Below are 13,921 nucleotides of genomic sequence, written 5' to 3' on the forward strand. Positions count from 1 at the left end.
CAACGGGCGCAACAAGACAGCAGCGGGCACAACAGGCGCAACAAGACAACAGGATCGCGAGTGGTGGAGGAGGATGAGTGGGCCGGGAGACAGAAACATATTCAAAAATAAATCATATCCATCATATCCATCAGAAAACTGTATAACAATTCTTCTTGTTGCCTTGTCTCTCTGTGTGCTCGTCTATGTGTCTATGTGTCTTGTGTCAATGCGTGTATGTGTCTATGCGTCTTTAATTTGGCAGCAAAGCATTTCCTCTCATCGAGGACGTGACCTGAACTGGCCCCAACCCGCACAAAACCCATAGACCAACGCATTTTTTTAACCATCGACTTGCGGCTCGAAAAACGACTTTGCATTTCCTCAGAAGCTTGGTCGAATAACTCGAGATTCGCAGCCAACAAAACCAACAGCACCAGTCGATTTAGAAAGATCGGATTCATTTAGTAAAACGACATTCATCTCGCGTTAGAGTCCCACTCACTATGCCGTCTTGCGTTGGAAGGTCTCCTGTGCAGCACAGAAAATATTTTTGCCACCAATTTTCTGTCTTTTCGAAATACTGACACGGCTCTTCCCTCAGCTGATCACGGCAGTTGTCCAGTATAACACTCATGAACAGCCTTGTCAACTATGCAAGCGACTCTGAATCCGAATGCGAATCAAGCGGACCATCCCTCATTGCAATCTCTAAACAACCTTCTGCGCCTTCGTCGCCAGTAATCGGCTCTTCTACAGACCAGACTCACCAACAACCAGCTCCCAGTCAGCAGCAGGACAGCAGCCCAGTAAATACCAATAAGCCAGGTCGCGATGGTGATACCGTCTCCACACCACTGGACAGATGCAATGAAGGAGACGAGTTTGTCTCTGCAGCGCTCAAGGACCTCCAGAGCTTTGCAGCGACAGTTGATCCTACATCGAACTCCTCTCCAGCAACGGTTTCCACTCAATTGAAACCTCAAGAAGAGTCGCAGGATACAAGCGAATCGAGTAGACCGATAGCTATGGATCTGGATGGCGGCTCAATGATCACTGAGGTAATTGTGGGAGATAGTGCGAGTACGGATCTACCAGCGACGATTTTGGCGACTCCTACGGTAGTGCTTACAAGCGAGCAACAACATATATTCGATGGATTCCTCGCCGCCATCGACGCGATACCTTTGACTACCAAGGAGCAATCTCGCCCACCACCGCGACCTTCGTCACCTCTCACCGCCCAAGGGTGTACTCTCCCACTCCTGCCATCTGAAGGCCCTGGTCACTTCGCCGGGGATAGCTCACCATCAGATTCTCAATGGCAGCAAGCGCAAAGCGTGCATTCAGTATACAGTCGGATGCACCAGCTTTCGCTTCTGTCGAGTCCCCTGATCAATCAAAAGGATATTGAGAAGCACCTGATAGAGTTTGCGATCCGCATATTAGATTGGGAACAAGGTGGAATGAAGCCTGCATATTTCTTGGGTGAGGAGAGAGCTCAGGCCTTGGCTCAACAGGACGCGATCAAGAAGAATATCGACGGCCAGGATGGAAGTGATAGCGGCATGGACGTGGACACGGACCTGGGTGGAGATGAGGATGATGAGGAGGCAGGTAACCCTGTTCTTATGCCGCCATATGGAGGAGTGGTTGGAGAGATGCTGGAGTACATGAATCGAATTGAACAGTCTGCGATACCGAAAGGATGGACGCTTGTCTGGGACGCAAAGGAGGGCTCTTATGGCTTCAGACACATTGCCACGGTATGTTATATTACAGTGCGCAGGTGAATATCTTTGCGGATCAAATTATCTTTACCCACTGACCTGACCACGGCGTCGCTTTAGGCAACCTTTTCTGCAACCTGTCCGTCCTCCGAGTTGCTTACTCAACTGGGCCCGTCAATTTCGCCAACGAATTCGAAATGATCGGGGTGAAGGAAGCAGAACATATATTCACCAACATCGGCTAAGCTGCGCATGTAATATAAACAAGCAAATGGAAAAGAAATGGCAGCGTGTCTTTATTGATAGATTAATAGAACCGGTATGAAGAACAATTCCGTATTACGAGAGAAATGCAACATGACGCTGTGAAGCGATCTATCGGCCGGTTGTACGAATGAGAAATTGTACCAGCTTGCTTAAGAGTCAAATACTGCGTCCATCTCTTGTCGTTGTCGCTGTTGTTCTTGTCGCTGAGCCTCACGAGCTTCTGTAAAGCATAACAAACAACAGAAGCCATGTCAATCAATGTCAACGCAAACCTCATTGGAGCCCCGAAAAAAACCCCCCAACTGATTCTTCGCGAACCTTTAGCTGCCTGCACAAGTGCCTTTTCCTCTGCAATCTGCTCTGGAGTCCTCCTCACACGCAAGCCGAGCGCTCCCTGGACTAGTCTCCGAGCAACAGAATCCGTCTTTGCGGGTCTGACGCCATTATATGCCCCACTGGAAGGGTTTCCTGCGCTCCGAACAATGTCCTTATCTGCACCATTATAAGGCTTGATCTTCGCGATCTGATTTGTGAGATTAGCAATATATGCTTGCTTGGCTGCGGTAGGCACGATAAAGTCGAGAAGATGGTTAAAAGTACGGATCGGCTAGAGATGGACTTGTGTCAACGATCGCAGACTACATACCAACGGCAGCGGATTCGAATATCACCAGGGCTTTTGTGTCATCGATCCACTTTATCCTGAATCCTCCAGAGCGGTTCTCGTATGGCGCAAACATATCTGTTAGGTGCATTGTCTTGATCGCTGGCGAAAAGTCATAGAGCTCGAGGATGTACATTTCTTCATTCGCAACTGCCATGGATAGGTATGAGAAGAAGAGTAGCGATAAGCGACAGTCGTGACAGAGATAAAGTACTGACATGCAAATTAGGTATCTTACCTTCGGACCAGTTTCCGGTCTTGGGAGCCTTGGACGCTGAAGAACTGAGCAAATGCTCTGCCGGGTGCGGCTTGGCCGACTTTGAGGCCGTTGAGTTCTCTATCCGTGGTATCGCATCCTCGTCTGAATCTTGGAGCGCAAGCTCCCATTCTTCCAGTTCTTCTACACTCTCTGTCTCGTCCTTCTTGTCGCTATCCTCACTCAATTGTATCCGATTCAATTGGTTTGATAGGTCGGACTCTGATTCGACATCGGTTCTACTGCTCGACCTCTGCTCCCGATCCTGATCTTCTGCCTTTTTTGGATCGTCTCGTCTCCAGGCCCCCTCGTCTGCGCGATCTGATCTTTTCGTGTTGGATGAATCATGGCTCCGCCCTGCAGGTCTTGTACTCGAGGAATGCATTGGCGATAATACGCCGCCATTATTGTTGCTGCTGTTATTGGATCGATTGGAGCTATAGCTGCTGGATCGGGAAAAGCTCGACCCCGGCTTGTTCTCGTCATCGCTGTACCGCCTCAGCACCGTTGCATCGAAATCCCGTCCCCTTGGGTGTCTTGGTACGGAGGGCACTGGCTGCTGTGAGGGAGATGCTGTTGATGAGTTGCTGCCGTTGTTGCTATTGCTGCTTGTCCCGGTACCACCGTTTCTATTGTCGCGATGGCCCCTTGTGTTTCCACCGCCGTGTCCGCCGCTACTTGTCGATCCGCTTCCTCCTGGTCCCATGAATTTTCCGCGACCCCGCCGTTGAACCTCGCCACCGGAAGAGTGTCCGGATCTGGATGAGTTGCCCTCTTCTGTGGAGTCTTCTTTAGGCATATTGTTGTCTCTTTGGTTCTTGCTACTGTGCTGCTGACGTGGGGAGGATGCTGTGGAGCTTTGTCTTGAGTCGCTTGACTCGGCTACGGCGGAGGTTTCGTCGTTATTTCGACGGTGACGAGGGACATAGACACCCACTTTTGGAGGCCGTCTTCCCCCGCCTGGGCCCTGCGCGCTTCCTGAGTCCGACATGGGCTATAATAATGCTGACTAGACTTCGAGTCTGTGCGGATTCTTGCTTTGGGGTGAAGTCAAGGAGAGAAGGGGGTAAAGGAATGAGACGAATGAATCGCTTTTTGAGCACAAAGCCACAACAAACGCACTCGTTGCTGGGAAAGACGGGCCCTGCTCCAGAACGACATCTCACTCACATCTTTGAGAACCAGACAGGAACGACAGCAAGGATCAGGACCATTACTTGAGTGTTCAACTTGGACTCTTTATACTCACATTCACAACAGCAATGAGCGGCAACACTAAGAGGAGAAACTACCGTAAGCGCGAGGTCACACCCGAGGCACCAGGAGTAGAAGACGGCGCAACAGCACAGCAGACAGGGGATGAACATGAACCGGAGGGACTCACGTAGGTGCACGGTCTTGAGTCTTGTGTATCAGCTTTCACTTCAATGTCATGGAACTACCCCTGCTAGCGGGATCGTCAAGCGCTCTGCGGTACTCAACCCAATGATCCTCGACTTGCGTATCATTACGTCTTTGATTTTATTGTATGTAAATAGCCTCGACGAATTGATGGAGCTTCGCAAGCTTCGACAGCGCCCTTCAGGAATCGCAGCTACAGATTTGCTCGTTGGAGACACATCAGGAAAGAAAAAGAAGAAAGATAAGGTCATCGCCGCGGATCCATGGGGACTTTCTTCTGGAGGCGGATTAGTTGATCTGGACGAAATGAGGCGCCAGGAAGATAGGTAAGCAGTACACCCCACGCACGGTTGGCATATGCTGGACTCCGTGATTTTGCATGGGCTCAATCCTGACATTATGTATCATGTCCATGCTTTGTGCTAGTGAGGGCAAGTCATCAGGAGTTCTCAACTCTTTCACGAAGCAGACGAACGTACTGGATGTTGACAAGCACATGATGAAATATATCGAAGAAGAGATGAAGAAACGCAGAGGCGAGACTTCAGCATCTGAAGAAAACACGGAAGGGGCGCCCCAAGGATACAATGGGGACACGGACATCCTAGACGAGCTCGGTATCAAGGTACTGAGACTTGGCAGGCGCGAATCGATGGACCAGCGCATGTTCCGGTTTGAACGAGCTCTGACTTATTTGACACTCGTCTTATTTATGACTTTGATAGAGAACGGCTCCTAAACCAGAGCAGGAGGGAAATGTGCAGCTGTCTACGACTATGTTGACGGCGATCCCAGAAGTAGACCTCGGCATGGAGTATGTGCCATTGATCAATACCTCCTGAGAATCAAGAGCGTTGCTGCTTGTTTATAGGCTACGTTCCTGACATGACTATCCCATACTATTTGCGTCATCTTTGAATAGCGCAAGACTGAAGAACATCGAGGAAACCGAAAAAGCGAAGCGCAAGCTAATTGAAGAGCGTACAACCACCTCTATCAATCCTGGAAGGGTAATGATTTCATTTTATTCTGTACCCGCTCCAACTCTTTTATTCTTGTTGTATTCGGTTGCGATCTATGAGTAAACTAATCAATAAGATCACCCAATGTTGTGCATGTTTGATCTATTTACCAATTAGTTTTCGCAACCAGCATATGTGCCCTCAGATCGGGAGCGCATCTCACACCATCAGCAAAACAACCGCCGGAACAATAACAGCAACAATAATAACAACAGCAACCAGAACTCGGAATCTGGACAAGGGCCCAATCACCGCTTTCAAAACACGTACGGAAACAATAGCGGACAAAACAACAGGGGCGGTGCTGGCCGAGGCATGGCTACGGATGATCTTGTAATGGAGCGTTTCAAGAAGCGTATGAGGCGATAAGATAGACCATGCGCTATGCAGGGATTACAACAGTAACCGGCGACAATAAAATTCCAAGCTGGTCTTTGATGCACTTGACAACTGATACATGTGCCTGGGAAATGCAACCAAACCTTAATACCCACGAAACGAATGAAACATACACCTATAAACAAGGCCATCCTTACAGGCAGGGCAAACCCTGCCCATTCCTTAGAATGGCATGCACATTACCAAATGACGGACAAAAGAAACAAGTATGCGTAAAAAAACTGTTTATTACATCTTCATATCGAATGTCTTTCGGCGTCCAATATCTAAATACTCTCAGACGACTAATCTTGTGCTCTTCAGTTGGAGAAGGGACAGATCGTTTATCCGGAGCCACCGGAGTAGGCCTTGCCGAAGAAGATGACCTGGAGCTGATCGTAACCAGACAAGACACCAGCACCAGCGATGGCACGGAGGACGTTGGCACCAGCACCCTTGAAGAGGGACTTGTAACCCTCCTTGGTGACGATCTGCTTGAAGGCATCGAACGAGGAGTTGTACTTGACGGCCTCACCAGAGGTCATCATCATTCTTCTGCGGACGGTATCGACGGGGTAGGAAGCAAGACCAGCCAAGTTGGTAACACCGAATCCGAGAATGAAGGAGGCAATGAACGAACCCTGGAGGTTGGCGGGCAACAAAGGCTTGACGGAATCATAGAGACCGAAGTACAGACCACGGTAAATGATAATACCGAAAGCAGAGAGAGGGAAACCACGGTAGAGACCAGCAACACCGTCGGTGGCGATGGTCTTCTTGTAAACATCAATGAGACCGTTGAACTGGCGGGAACCACCGTTCTTGCCCTTGGCATCGTTGGCGAGACGGGTACGGGCATAGTCCAAAGAGTAGACGAAGAGGAGGGAGCAGGCACCAGCAGCACCACCGGAAGCAATGTTACCAGCGAACCACTTGGCGTAACCGTCCTTCTCCTTCTTGAAGTTGAACATGGCCTTGAAGTAATCCTTGAAGGCGAAGTTCAAAGCCTGGGTGGGGAAGTAACGGATGACGTTGGCGGTGTTTCCTCTCCAGAGAGGCTTGATACCCTCATCGGCAATGACACGACGGAAGCAGTCGGTGATGCCCTTGTAGGGGTGGGAGAGACGGCCGGTCTTGAGCATCTCATCCTGGTTCTGGAGGAGAAGCTTGATACGCTCAATGGGGGCAGCAGCAGTCTTGGAGACGGCGGCGGAAACACCTCCCTATTGAATAAAATATATCATTCAGAGATGTCAGTACAATCGATTGCCATTAAAATGGAGCTATAAAAGGAGCCGAGGTCGAGATCAGGCCAGGCCAGATCAAGTCAGGGGAAACCGGATGAAGATCTGGTCAAGGTCGAGATGATGACGATGATGATGAGTGAGGGGGAGAGAGTCGAGCAGAAACGAAGGAAAGGTGAGAAGGAACTGAAGTGTATCCATAATCCCATGTCCTGAGAGGCTTTAGTTGGCGCCTCCCTTCCTCTCCGGGAACGAGATCGAGGATCGAGAGCCGGATCGGGTGCGAGGTAGGTACAGAAAGATGATGGCCGAGCCCAATCTTGCTCTTGCTGGTGCGCTTGATCAGCAAGAAGAGGGAGAGAACAAATCCAGGGAAAGAGGGTATGTAACATATCACTCACCATGAGGAAATCGGCGGCGAAAGCCTTGGCGTCCTTCTTTGGCTTGACCTGGGTCGACATGTTTATGAAGAGTGGGGAGAGAGGAGGGAAGAGAAGGAACAAACGACGTTGCGGCCAGCCGTCGTATTTATTTCCCCTGAGATTCCTCTGCGTCCCTCCGTCGCCGTCCCGCTTTTCCTGCTTCGTCCTCCTCCTCATAAAAATTTTCAACAAACCAAGCCACGCTCCAGGCCGCGCATTTGGCAGTCCCAGTCGCACATGCTACAAAGCGCAAACACCCAACCCCGAACCAAACCCCAGGTTGAGGCAGTCCTTTTTTTTTTTTTTTTTTTTTTTTTTTTCCTTTTAGGTTGTTTTGCCACCATTCTTCACTCCCTGCCTACTCCTCTTCCCTCTCCATCGCACGCATTCGCACTCGCACGCTCACCTTATTGGCTGCACCCCTCTGACAACTCCGGCGGTACTGCCCTTCAAGCGTCATATTTATTCATATCATTAATACTATCTCGTCTTTGCGCCTTCTCGTCCAACCACTGAACACCTTACTCCCCGTGCTCAGGTCCGCACGTCCCTTCACACCTATCGCGCACCCGTGAGTGTCTCCTCCTCGTATGGAGACTCTCGATCCTTCAGCCATGGCCATACCGACCTCAAACATTCCGCAACAAGCCCAGCATGATTCGGCTCCCAATCCTGAGTCGGCCATGGCTTTCGACCCACAAGTCGTCCAGGAAAACGTCAAGAACATCAAGCGCAAAGTGATCAGCGTTGGCAAACTCATGGAAATCTTTGGGAACAAAGAGACAGGTAAGTTGCAAACGCAAGTTGAATTGAACAGAGCAGTTTTAACTCGACCCCCTCCCAATAAAAAAAACTCACACTGTCTCTCCATGGTGCGCCATGTCCTTGTCTCGAAATAGAAACTGCGAACCTGACAAATGAGTTGAACGAGTCTCGACAACGTATCGCCCAGTTGGAGGAACAGTTGAAGAAGGGAGCACCATCTGCAGCACAAGACAGTCAGCTGAAGGCGCGTGCGGAAGCACTGGCAAAAGAGGCCGAGCATGCACGAGCAGAGGCAGAGGAGGCAAAGGCGAAACTCGTCACTGCTGAAAATTCCCTGAAGAGGCAGATAACGTTAAACAAGTCTGCCGAGATGCTGAAGACACAATTGGAAGCGAGATTAGCAGGACAAGACAAATTCCAGGACCAGGTGAACGAACTGAACAAGAAGCTGATTGCTGCACAAAAAGAAGCTGAACAAGCTGGCCGCCGAGGGTAATGCCATAGAAAAATACGTGTACGATACAATGTACCTTATGTGCAAAAATGCACGTATACTAACGGCATGCTTGTATCGCTGTTCTCTGATATCCTGATATTGAAATAGAAAGCAGGAAGTGTCCGATCTGCGCGAAAAACTTATGAAGGCAAAGGCAAATAACTCGGGCAGAGCGGCGTGGCTAGAGCAACAAAAGAAAACATGGGAGCAGGATGAGGAGGAACGGTACAAAAGTCGAACAAAGGAGCTGCAGGACAAGCTCGATGAACTGGAGCACCAACTGGAGGACGCCAACACCGAGCGGTACCTCGAGATGGAGCTGGCAAAGGAAGAGCAAAAGAATACCGAGGAGAAGCTGAAAACAGCCAGCCAGATGTTGGAGGTCGCCAATAACACGATCAAATCGCTCAATGATAGCGTTACGGAACTCCGAATCAAGAACGATGTCCTCGAACATAAACTCAGCGCTGGAACCTCCCACAGCACAAACATGGAGATTTTCGAGGAATTTGATCCTGAGAAGACGCTGGACGCTCCATCCAGACCGGTACATCCACAACGGACACATACCCCACCGGCAAAGCAGAGCGATTCGGATATTGAGCTTACAGGCGATCGGCTTGACAGAGCCCTTAGTTCGATCGAGGGTTTGAAGGATCTGCTGCACCTTCATCGTCTCGTCTCCGGCAGTACTAACGACAAGAAAAGGATAGCAGCTTTATCAGAGCAAATTAAGACCTTGACCAAAGAGAAGGAGGCTTTGCAAAATGAACTCACTCGTCGCCTCGTGGAGAAGCCGACCTTGATTCAAGTCCAACAACCAGCCGATGCAATTACAACGGAGTTCGACCCGTGGAATTCCATGCACGACGACTATGCACCGATCACCCCCACGGCTGCGAGTGCTTCAAGTGTTAAAAAGCAACCACAGCTCAAGCGTAACACGCAAAAACAGAAGATGCAGGATCATCTAACGCAGGCCAATGCTATGGCCACATCAGCCCCAGTAAACGTTCCAAAAACCACCGCGTTGACCAACACACCGGCGACCTCATCCCGGGCTAGCACTTTGACAATCTCAGCTCCAACAGCGGCGGATACTGTTGTCAATGTGGATGGTCCGAAGAAGAGGGGAAGAAAGAGAAAGGTTGATCTCGAACTTCAACAGACTGATCCGACACCGACGAAGAAGCCATGTACGCCAAAGTCACCAACAACAGTGAGGAAGCTAAGAGTTACCAAGAAAACTACAAAAGCCTCAACCATCGACCTGTCACGTATCGAGATCAGAAACATTTCTCTCAATCCCATTATACCATCGATCTCGAACCCTGTCCAATGTAAGCATAGCACGGCTCTAATGTCTGTATTGATGACCATTTTATTGGTTCTTTGTTCATTAACTGTCGTTTGCGTAATATCTTTTTAGATTTCACGTGCATGATGAGCTCTGCCCTCGCAAACGACAAGCAGGCGTCTATCAAGCTCGACACTGTTGCAACGGTCCTGCCTACTAGGATGTGCGACCTGTTCGAGGCTGTGCAGATGGAAGCGCGTGAGATTGCCCCCAAGGTGCCTGCCTTCCGAAATCAGCGCAATATCCTTGAAGATGATACTGAGACGTGGGCCCTTCCGGGTTACGCATCAATAGCGATATCCAAGTCTCTCTGCCCTGGCGAAAGGTTTATGGTCCAAACGTTGTGCGTCCTCCATGAACGATTCCCTGAAGTAAGGCATCGACGAACGTGACCATTGACATTTCGGGGCAACGGTGAAATGCCTGAATGATTGTACTAATATCGAATATTGTATTTTTTTATTTTTTTATCTTATCTGCGCTGCCATAGATGAACATAATCGGCAGACTGTTTGAGGTCTTGCACGAGAAAATCTTGAAGGACGCGTTCTTTGGTGGTGATTTGAGGATTACGAGGTACGTCAAGAGGCCTTGAAGCGGTGTTACGTGGTCAGGCATATCCGCATACTCATCGATTCACGCTTATATTTAAAACTATGGGAATTTTCCGTCCTGTTTTATTATAGCGTGCTGATCCGAGTCCTCACAGGTGTCTACAGATGTCAAGACGATGCTCAGAGGCCGCGCGTCCTCGCGTACGACTTGTTGCGAGAAATCTCGAACGCGAAATCGTCTCTTATTCTCTGCGAAGCCATTACAAGCGTATGGCCCGCTGTTTTCGCTGTCGATTCTGAGATGAAACCTGAGGGTAAGTTGCTGGATGTGAGGCAGCATGTTCATTTGGCTCGAGAGTCATTGACCTGTAGTCTAAATATACGATATATCTTTAATAGACTCTGGTTTGTTCCTGGCCAAGTGCATCCAAGCGATTCTTTCCACTCACCAAGAGGCGACCAGGACAGAGCAGGTGGGTTTGGTGGCTACAGATCTTTGCGGATATAATTATTCTGCGACAATCAAGTATATTCATCTAATCTACTTTTCTTCCCTTTTTTTTTTTTTTTTTTTTTTTTTTTTTTTTTATTCATGCTTATTAGATCCCTTTTGGCTTCGCGACGTTTACACAAAAATGTGGATGGCCAAGCCTGGAGAGTGCACCTTATGTGGACGAAGTCGTGAAGGAGTTAATGGATGCTGTTCGCGCGCCAAACTTTGCTGAATTATGCCGGACAAAGCCTGGCTACGAATTTTCACTCCGAAAGGGTCTCGAGTTGCTCTTTGTGCAAGGATACGGCTGGTCCGAGTTCTACAACGAGTTCTTGAGAACAGATCTTTTCAAGATGATGATCGACGGGGAGCGTTACAGGATTGCTCTGCCGTTGGTGGCGGCTGTTGCACGTGAAACACGCTTCGACTCTGCAGATGCGGCAGCGGTTAACACGACGTCCATCCAGAAATTCTTGGAGGCGATCTTGGATTCTGACGCCAAGACGGATCATCAGGCGGAAGCGGCCCTGGCGGTGGTGGTGATGAGCAATGGCCGAGCGTCGCGGTTGACGAAGGTGCGAGAATGGGTGGGGGCTCTCGGGGATGAGGTTCGACCCAAGCTGCCGTCGTTGCTCCAGAGGGCTCTCTTCTAAACGCGGTTGTTACTTCGCCTGTGTTTCTCACATCATTATTTTTTACGGCACATTATTATTCCTATTGCATATTATCATTTCCTTTATTCTCTTGCTTACCTGTTATCTTTTCTTTTGCATATTTTATTAATGCTTGCGGTGTTAGCCCTCTCCTTCTCTCTTCTCTCCCCCTTATTTGTAAACCGGTACAATCGGTTTGTATGAAATAAAATCCAAGTCCTTTGGGTTGTTTTGAAGATTAAATTCAATACAAGAAAACGAGGATCGACTATGCTGTGGCTATGCCTTTTGTCACACGATATGAAGAGGCCATACAGAGGAGGCGGTAATAGGTTATGTAAACAAACCCGCGCCAAGACGCGTTCAAAGATGACAGGTAAATAAATACACGCATGATCGAAAGTGTTAGAAAAAGACTCACAAGGCAAGTGTCATAGCCGATATACCGCGGTAGTCAGTACCCAATGCATCCATGGGCGCATTATTTGCATAGTTGTGGCGGTGCGAGATAGAGAAGGAAGGAACTGCATACATATGCAGAAAAGAGTCAGACAGGGTGGCAGTGTGCACGCATTGATGTTGTTGTTGTTGAGTGCTTGCTTGGATGCAGGGAAAAAAAAAGTCCAAAACGCCAGTTGCGAGAGAAAAGCTGATCAGCTGTGTGTGTGTGTGCATGTGTGTGTGTGTGTGTGTGTGTGTGTGTGTGTGTGTGTGTGTGTGTGTGTGTGCATGTGTGTGTAGGTGTGTGTGTGTATGCATGTGTGTGTGTAGGTGGGTGGGTGGATGTGGATGTGGATGTGGATGTGCTCGATACCGGCAACTCGTCTGTACAGTCGCGGTATCTGTTAACATGTATGTTTGCAGACGTATGCTGAATGAGGCACATGGACACGATACACATGCAGCGCAGCGCAGGGTCAGCGCGCTAATAGATAGACTGTACTTTTTTTAATATTAGACAAGCTTTATTCGTACGACGGGAGCACAGAGAATGGGACCCGAACTGTTGATTCTCCGGCAACGCGTACCATTGAAGGGGAGGAATATTTGTGTAGCCTATAGTGGCCCGTACCATGATCATGACCATGACCATGGTCATGGCTATGTGGAGAAACTTAAAGGTGGTCAGATCAAGGTCCATTGGAATGGAGGGAAGGGGGTCAGGGTACCTGTACCACCATCCGTGGTTCGATATGGTTCATGAGGATGATGCTCATAAGAATGTATAGTTTTGTGCGGACCAAATTCGCACTAAGAGAGAAGAGCGCGAAAAAGATGAGATCCCAGTAAGTAACCTTGAGTTTAAAGACGTTGGACTAACCCCGACTTATTTGGCCATTGACCATTGACCATTGACCATTGGAACAACCACATTTCCGCCCCGCGGGGGGGAGCAGCAAGGGGGAAGGGGGGAAGAAAAAAAAAACGCGCATGCGCATCATCCAGTCTTTTTTTTTTCTCCCTCGGGCTCATCTTTCCTTTGTTTTGCCGTTTTGTTTTCAGTTCAATTCACTATCTCTTTTCCCGTCGCGAAAAGATAAAGTACATGTAAAAGGAACGGAGACTAAGGAGGTCCCATAAGAAAAGGGTTCGCCACTTTTCCTGGTGGACTTTGTATAACCATACCGCTGCCTTGTTAAAGGAGAAAACACTCAGCCATCAGAAAATGCATAGACGTCCGCCATTGGTCCTGCCGAGCCCAATTGCTCCACCTGAACTTTTGTTCGAATAAAGTTTGTTTATCCCTGCAAGAAAAAAACTCCTGCCCTGCCCCCTGTCCAGCCCATGCATGGCATGACATGACATGCAAACAGACTGCCGTAGTCCAACATGTCGACACCCTGAGGTATGCGCACCTCATGTATAAAGAACTGCAATCCATCCATCCGCCTTTGATCCTGTATTTAAACATTCCACTCCGTCCTACTTCTTTCTTTTTTTTTTTCTTCTTTTCTTTTCCTTCGATCTCGTTCCAACCGCTAGAAAAGTGTTCTTTCTCTTTTTTGCCCCTCCCCCCTCATTCCTTCAGTTCGCTCTGGATACCCTGTAATTGTAGAACATACTTAAATATCACTAGTCGCGTCTTCAGTTACTCCTCTTTTCTTACATACATACATCCATTACATTCCTTAATACAACCACCCTAATATCCCTAATATAATAATATTTCCAGAAGATGTCAAGGAACCCATACTTCCCACACTTGCCAACCTGGCGCAACCGTCAGGATCTGGCCTACG

General features: G+C 48.8%; 5 protein-coding genes across 5 annotated transcripts; 3 read left to right on the top strand and 2 right to left on the bottom strand.

Annotated features, from left to right (window-relative positions):
- Positions 1–614: 614 nt before the first annotated feature.
- Positions 615–1,910, top strand: BC939DRAFT_500020 (uncharacterized protein; the record flags this gene model as incomplete). Its single annotated transcript, XM_051559999.1, has 2 exons — positions 615–1,745; positions 1,830–1,910. 2 exons carry the CDS (start codon positions 615–617, stop codon positions 1,908–1,910), a joined length of 1,212 nt encoding a protein of 403 aa, XP_051415605.1.
- Positions 1,911–2,093: 183 nt separating this feature from the next.
- BC939DRAFT_10470 (uncharacterized protein) lies at positions 2,094–4,071 on the bottom strand. Its single transcript, XM_051549867.1, has 4 exons — positions 2,879–4,071; positions 2,623–2,790; positions 2,295–2,529; positions 2,094–2,196 (listed from the first exon to the last, which is right to left on the bottom strand). The coding sequence occupies exons 1-3, from the start codon at positions 3,885–3,887 to the stop codon at positions 2,513–2,515; spliced, it is 1,194 nt and encodes a 397-aa protein (XP_051415606.1). The 5' UTR covers positions 3,888–4,071; the 3' UTR covers positions 2,094–2,196; positions 2,295–2,512.
- On the top strand, positions 3,956–6,094 carry BC939DRAFT_440992 (hepatocellular carcinoma-associated antigen 59-domain-containing protein). Its single transcript, XM_051554159.1, has 6 exons — positions 3,956–4,623; positions 4,724–4,922; positions 5,023–5,111; positions 5,220–5,307; positions 5,437–5,924; positions 6,022–6,094. The coding sequence occupies exons 1-5, from the start codon at positions 4,256–4,258 to the stop codon at positions 5,686–5,688; spliced, it is 996 nt and encodes a 331-aa protein (XP_051415607.1). The 5' UTR covers positions 3,956–4,255; the 3' UTR covers positions 5,689–5,924; positions 6,022–6,094.
- Positions 6,042–7,402, bottom strand: BC939DRAFT_500023 (mitochondrial carrier domain-containing protein; the record flags this gene model as incomplete). Its single annotated transcript, XM_051560000.1, has 2 exons — positions 6,042–6,920; positions 7,343–7,402. 2 exons carry the CDS (start codon positions 7,400–7,402, stop codon positions 6,042–6,044), a joined length of 939 nt encoding a protein of 312 aa, XP_051415608.1.
- Positions 7,403–10,645: 3,243 nt separating this feature from the next.
- BC939DRAFT_440995 (uncharacterized protein) lies at positions 10,646–12,138 on the top strand. The gene is made up of 3 exons (XM_051554160.1): positions 10,646–10,849; positions 10,935–11,008; positions 11,139–12,138. Exons 1-3 carry the CDS (start codon positions 10,837–10,839, stop codon positions 11,679–11,681), a joined length of 630 nt encoding a protein of 209 aa, XP_051415609.1. The 5' UTR covers positions 10,646–10,836; the 3' UTR covers positions 11,682–12,138.
- Positions 12,139–13,921: the final 1,783 nt, after the last annotated feature.

Source organism: Gamsiella multidivaricata (genome assembly GCF_025024155.1).
Source record: "Gamsiella multidivaricata strain RSA 2152 chromosome Unknown BC939scaffold_10, whole genome shotgun sequence".
Taxonomy (NCBI): domain Eukaryota; kingdom Fungi; phylum Mortierellomycota; class Mortierellomycetes; order Mortierellales; family Mortierellaceae; genus Gamsiella; species Gamsiella multidivaricata.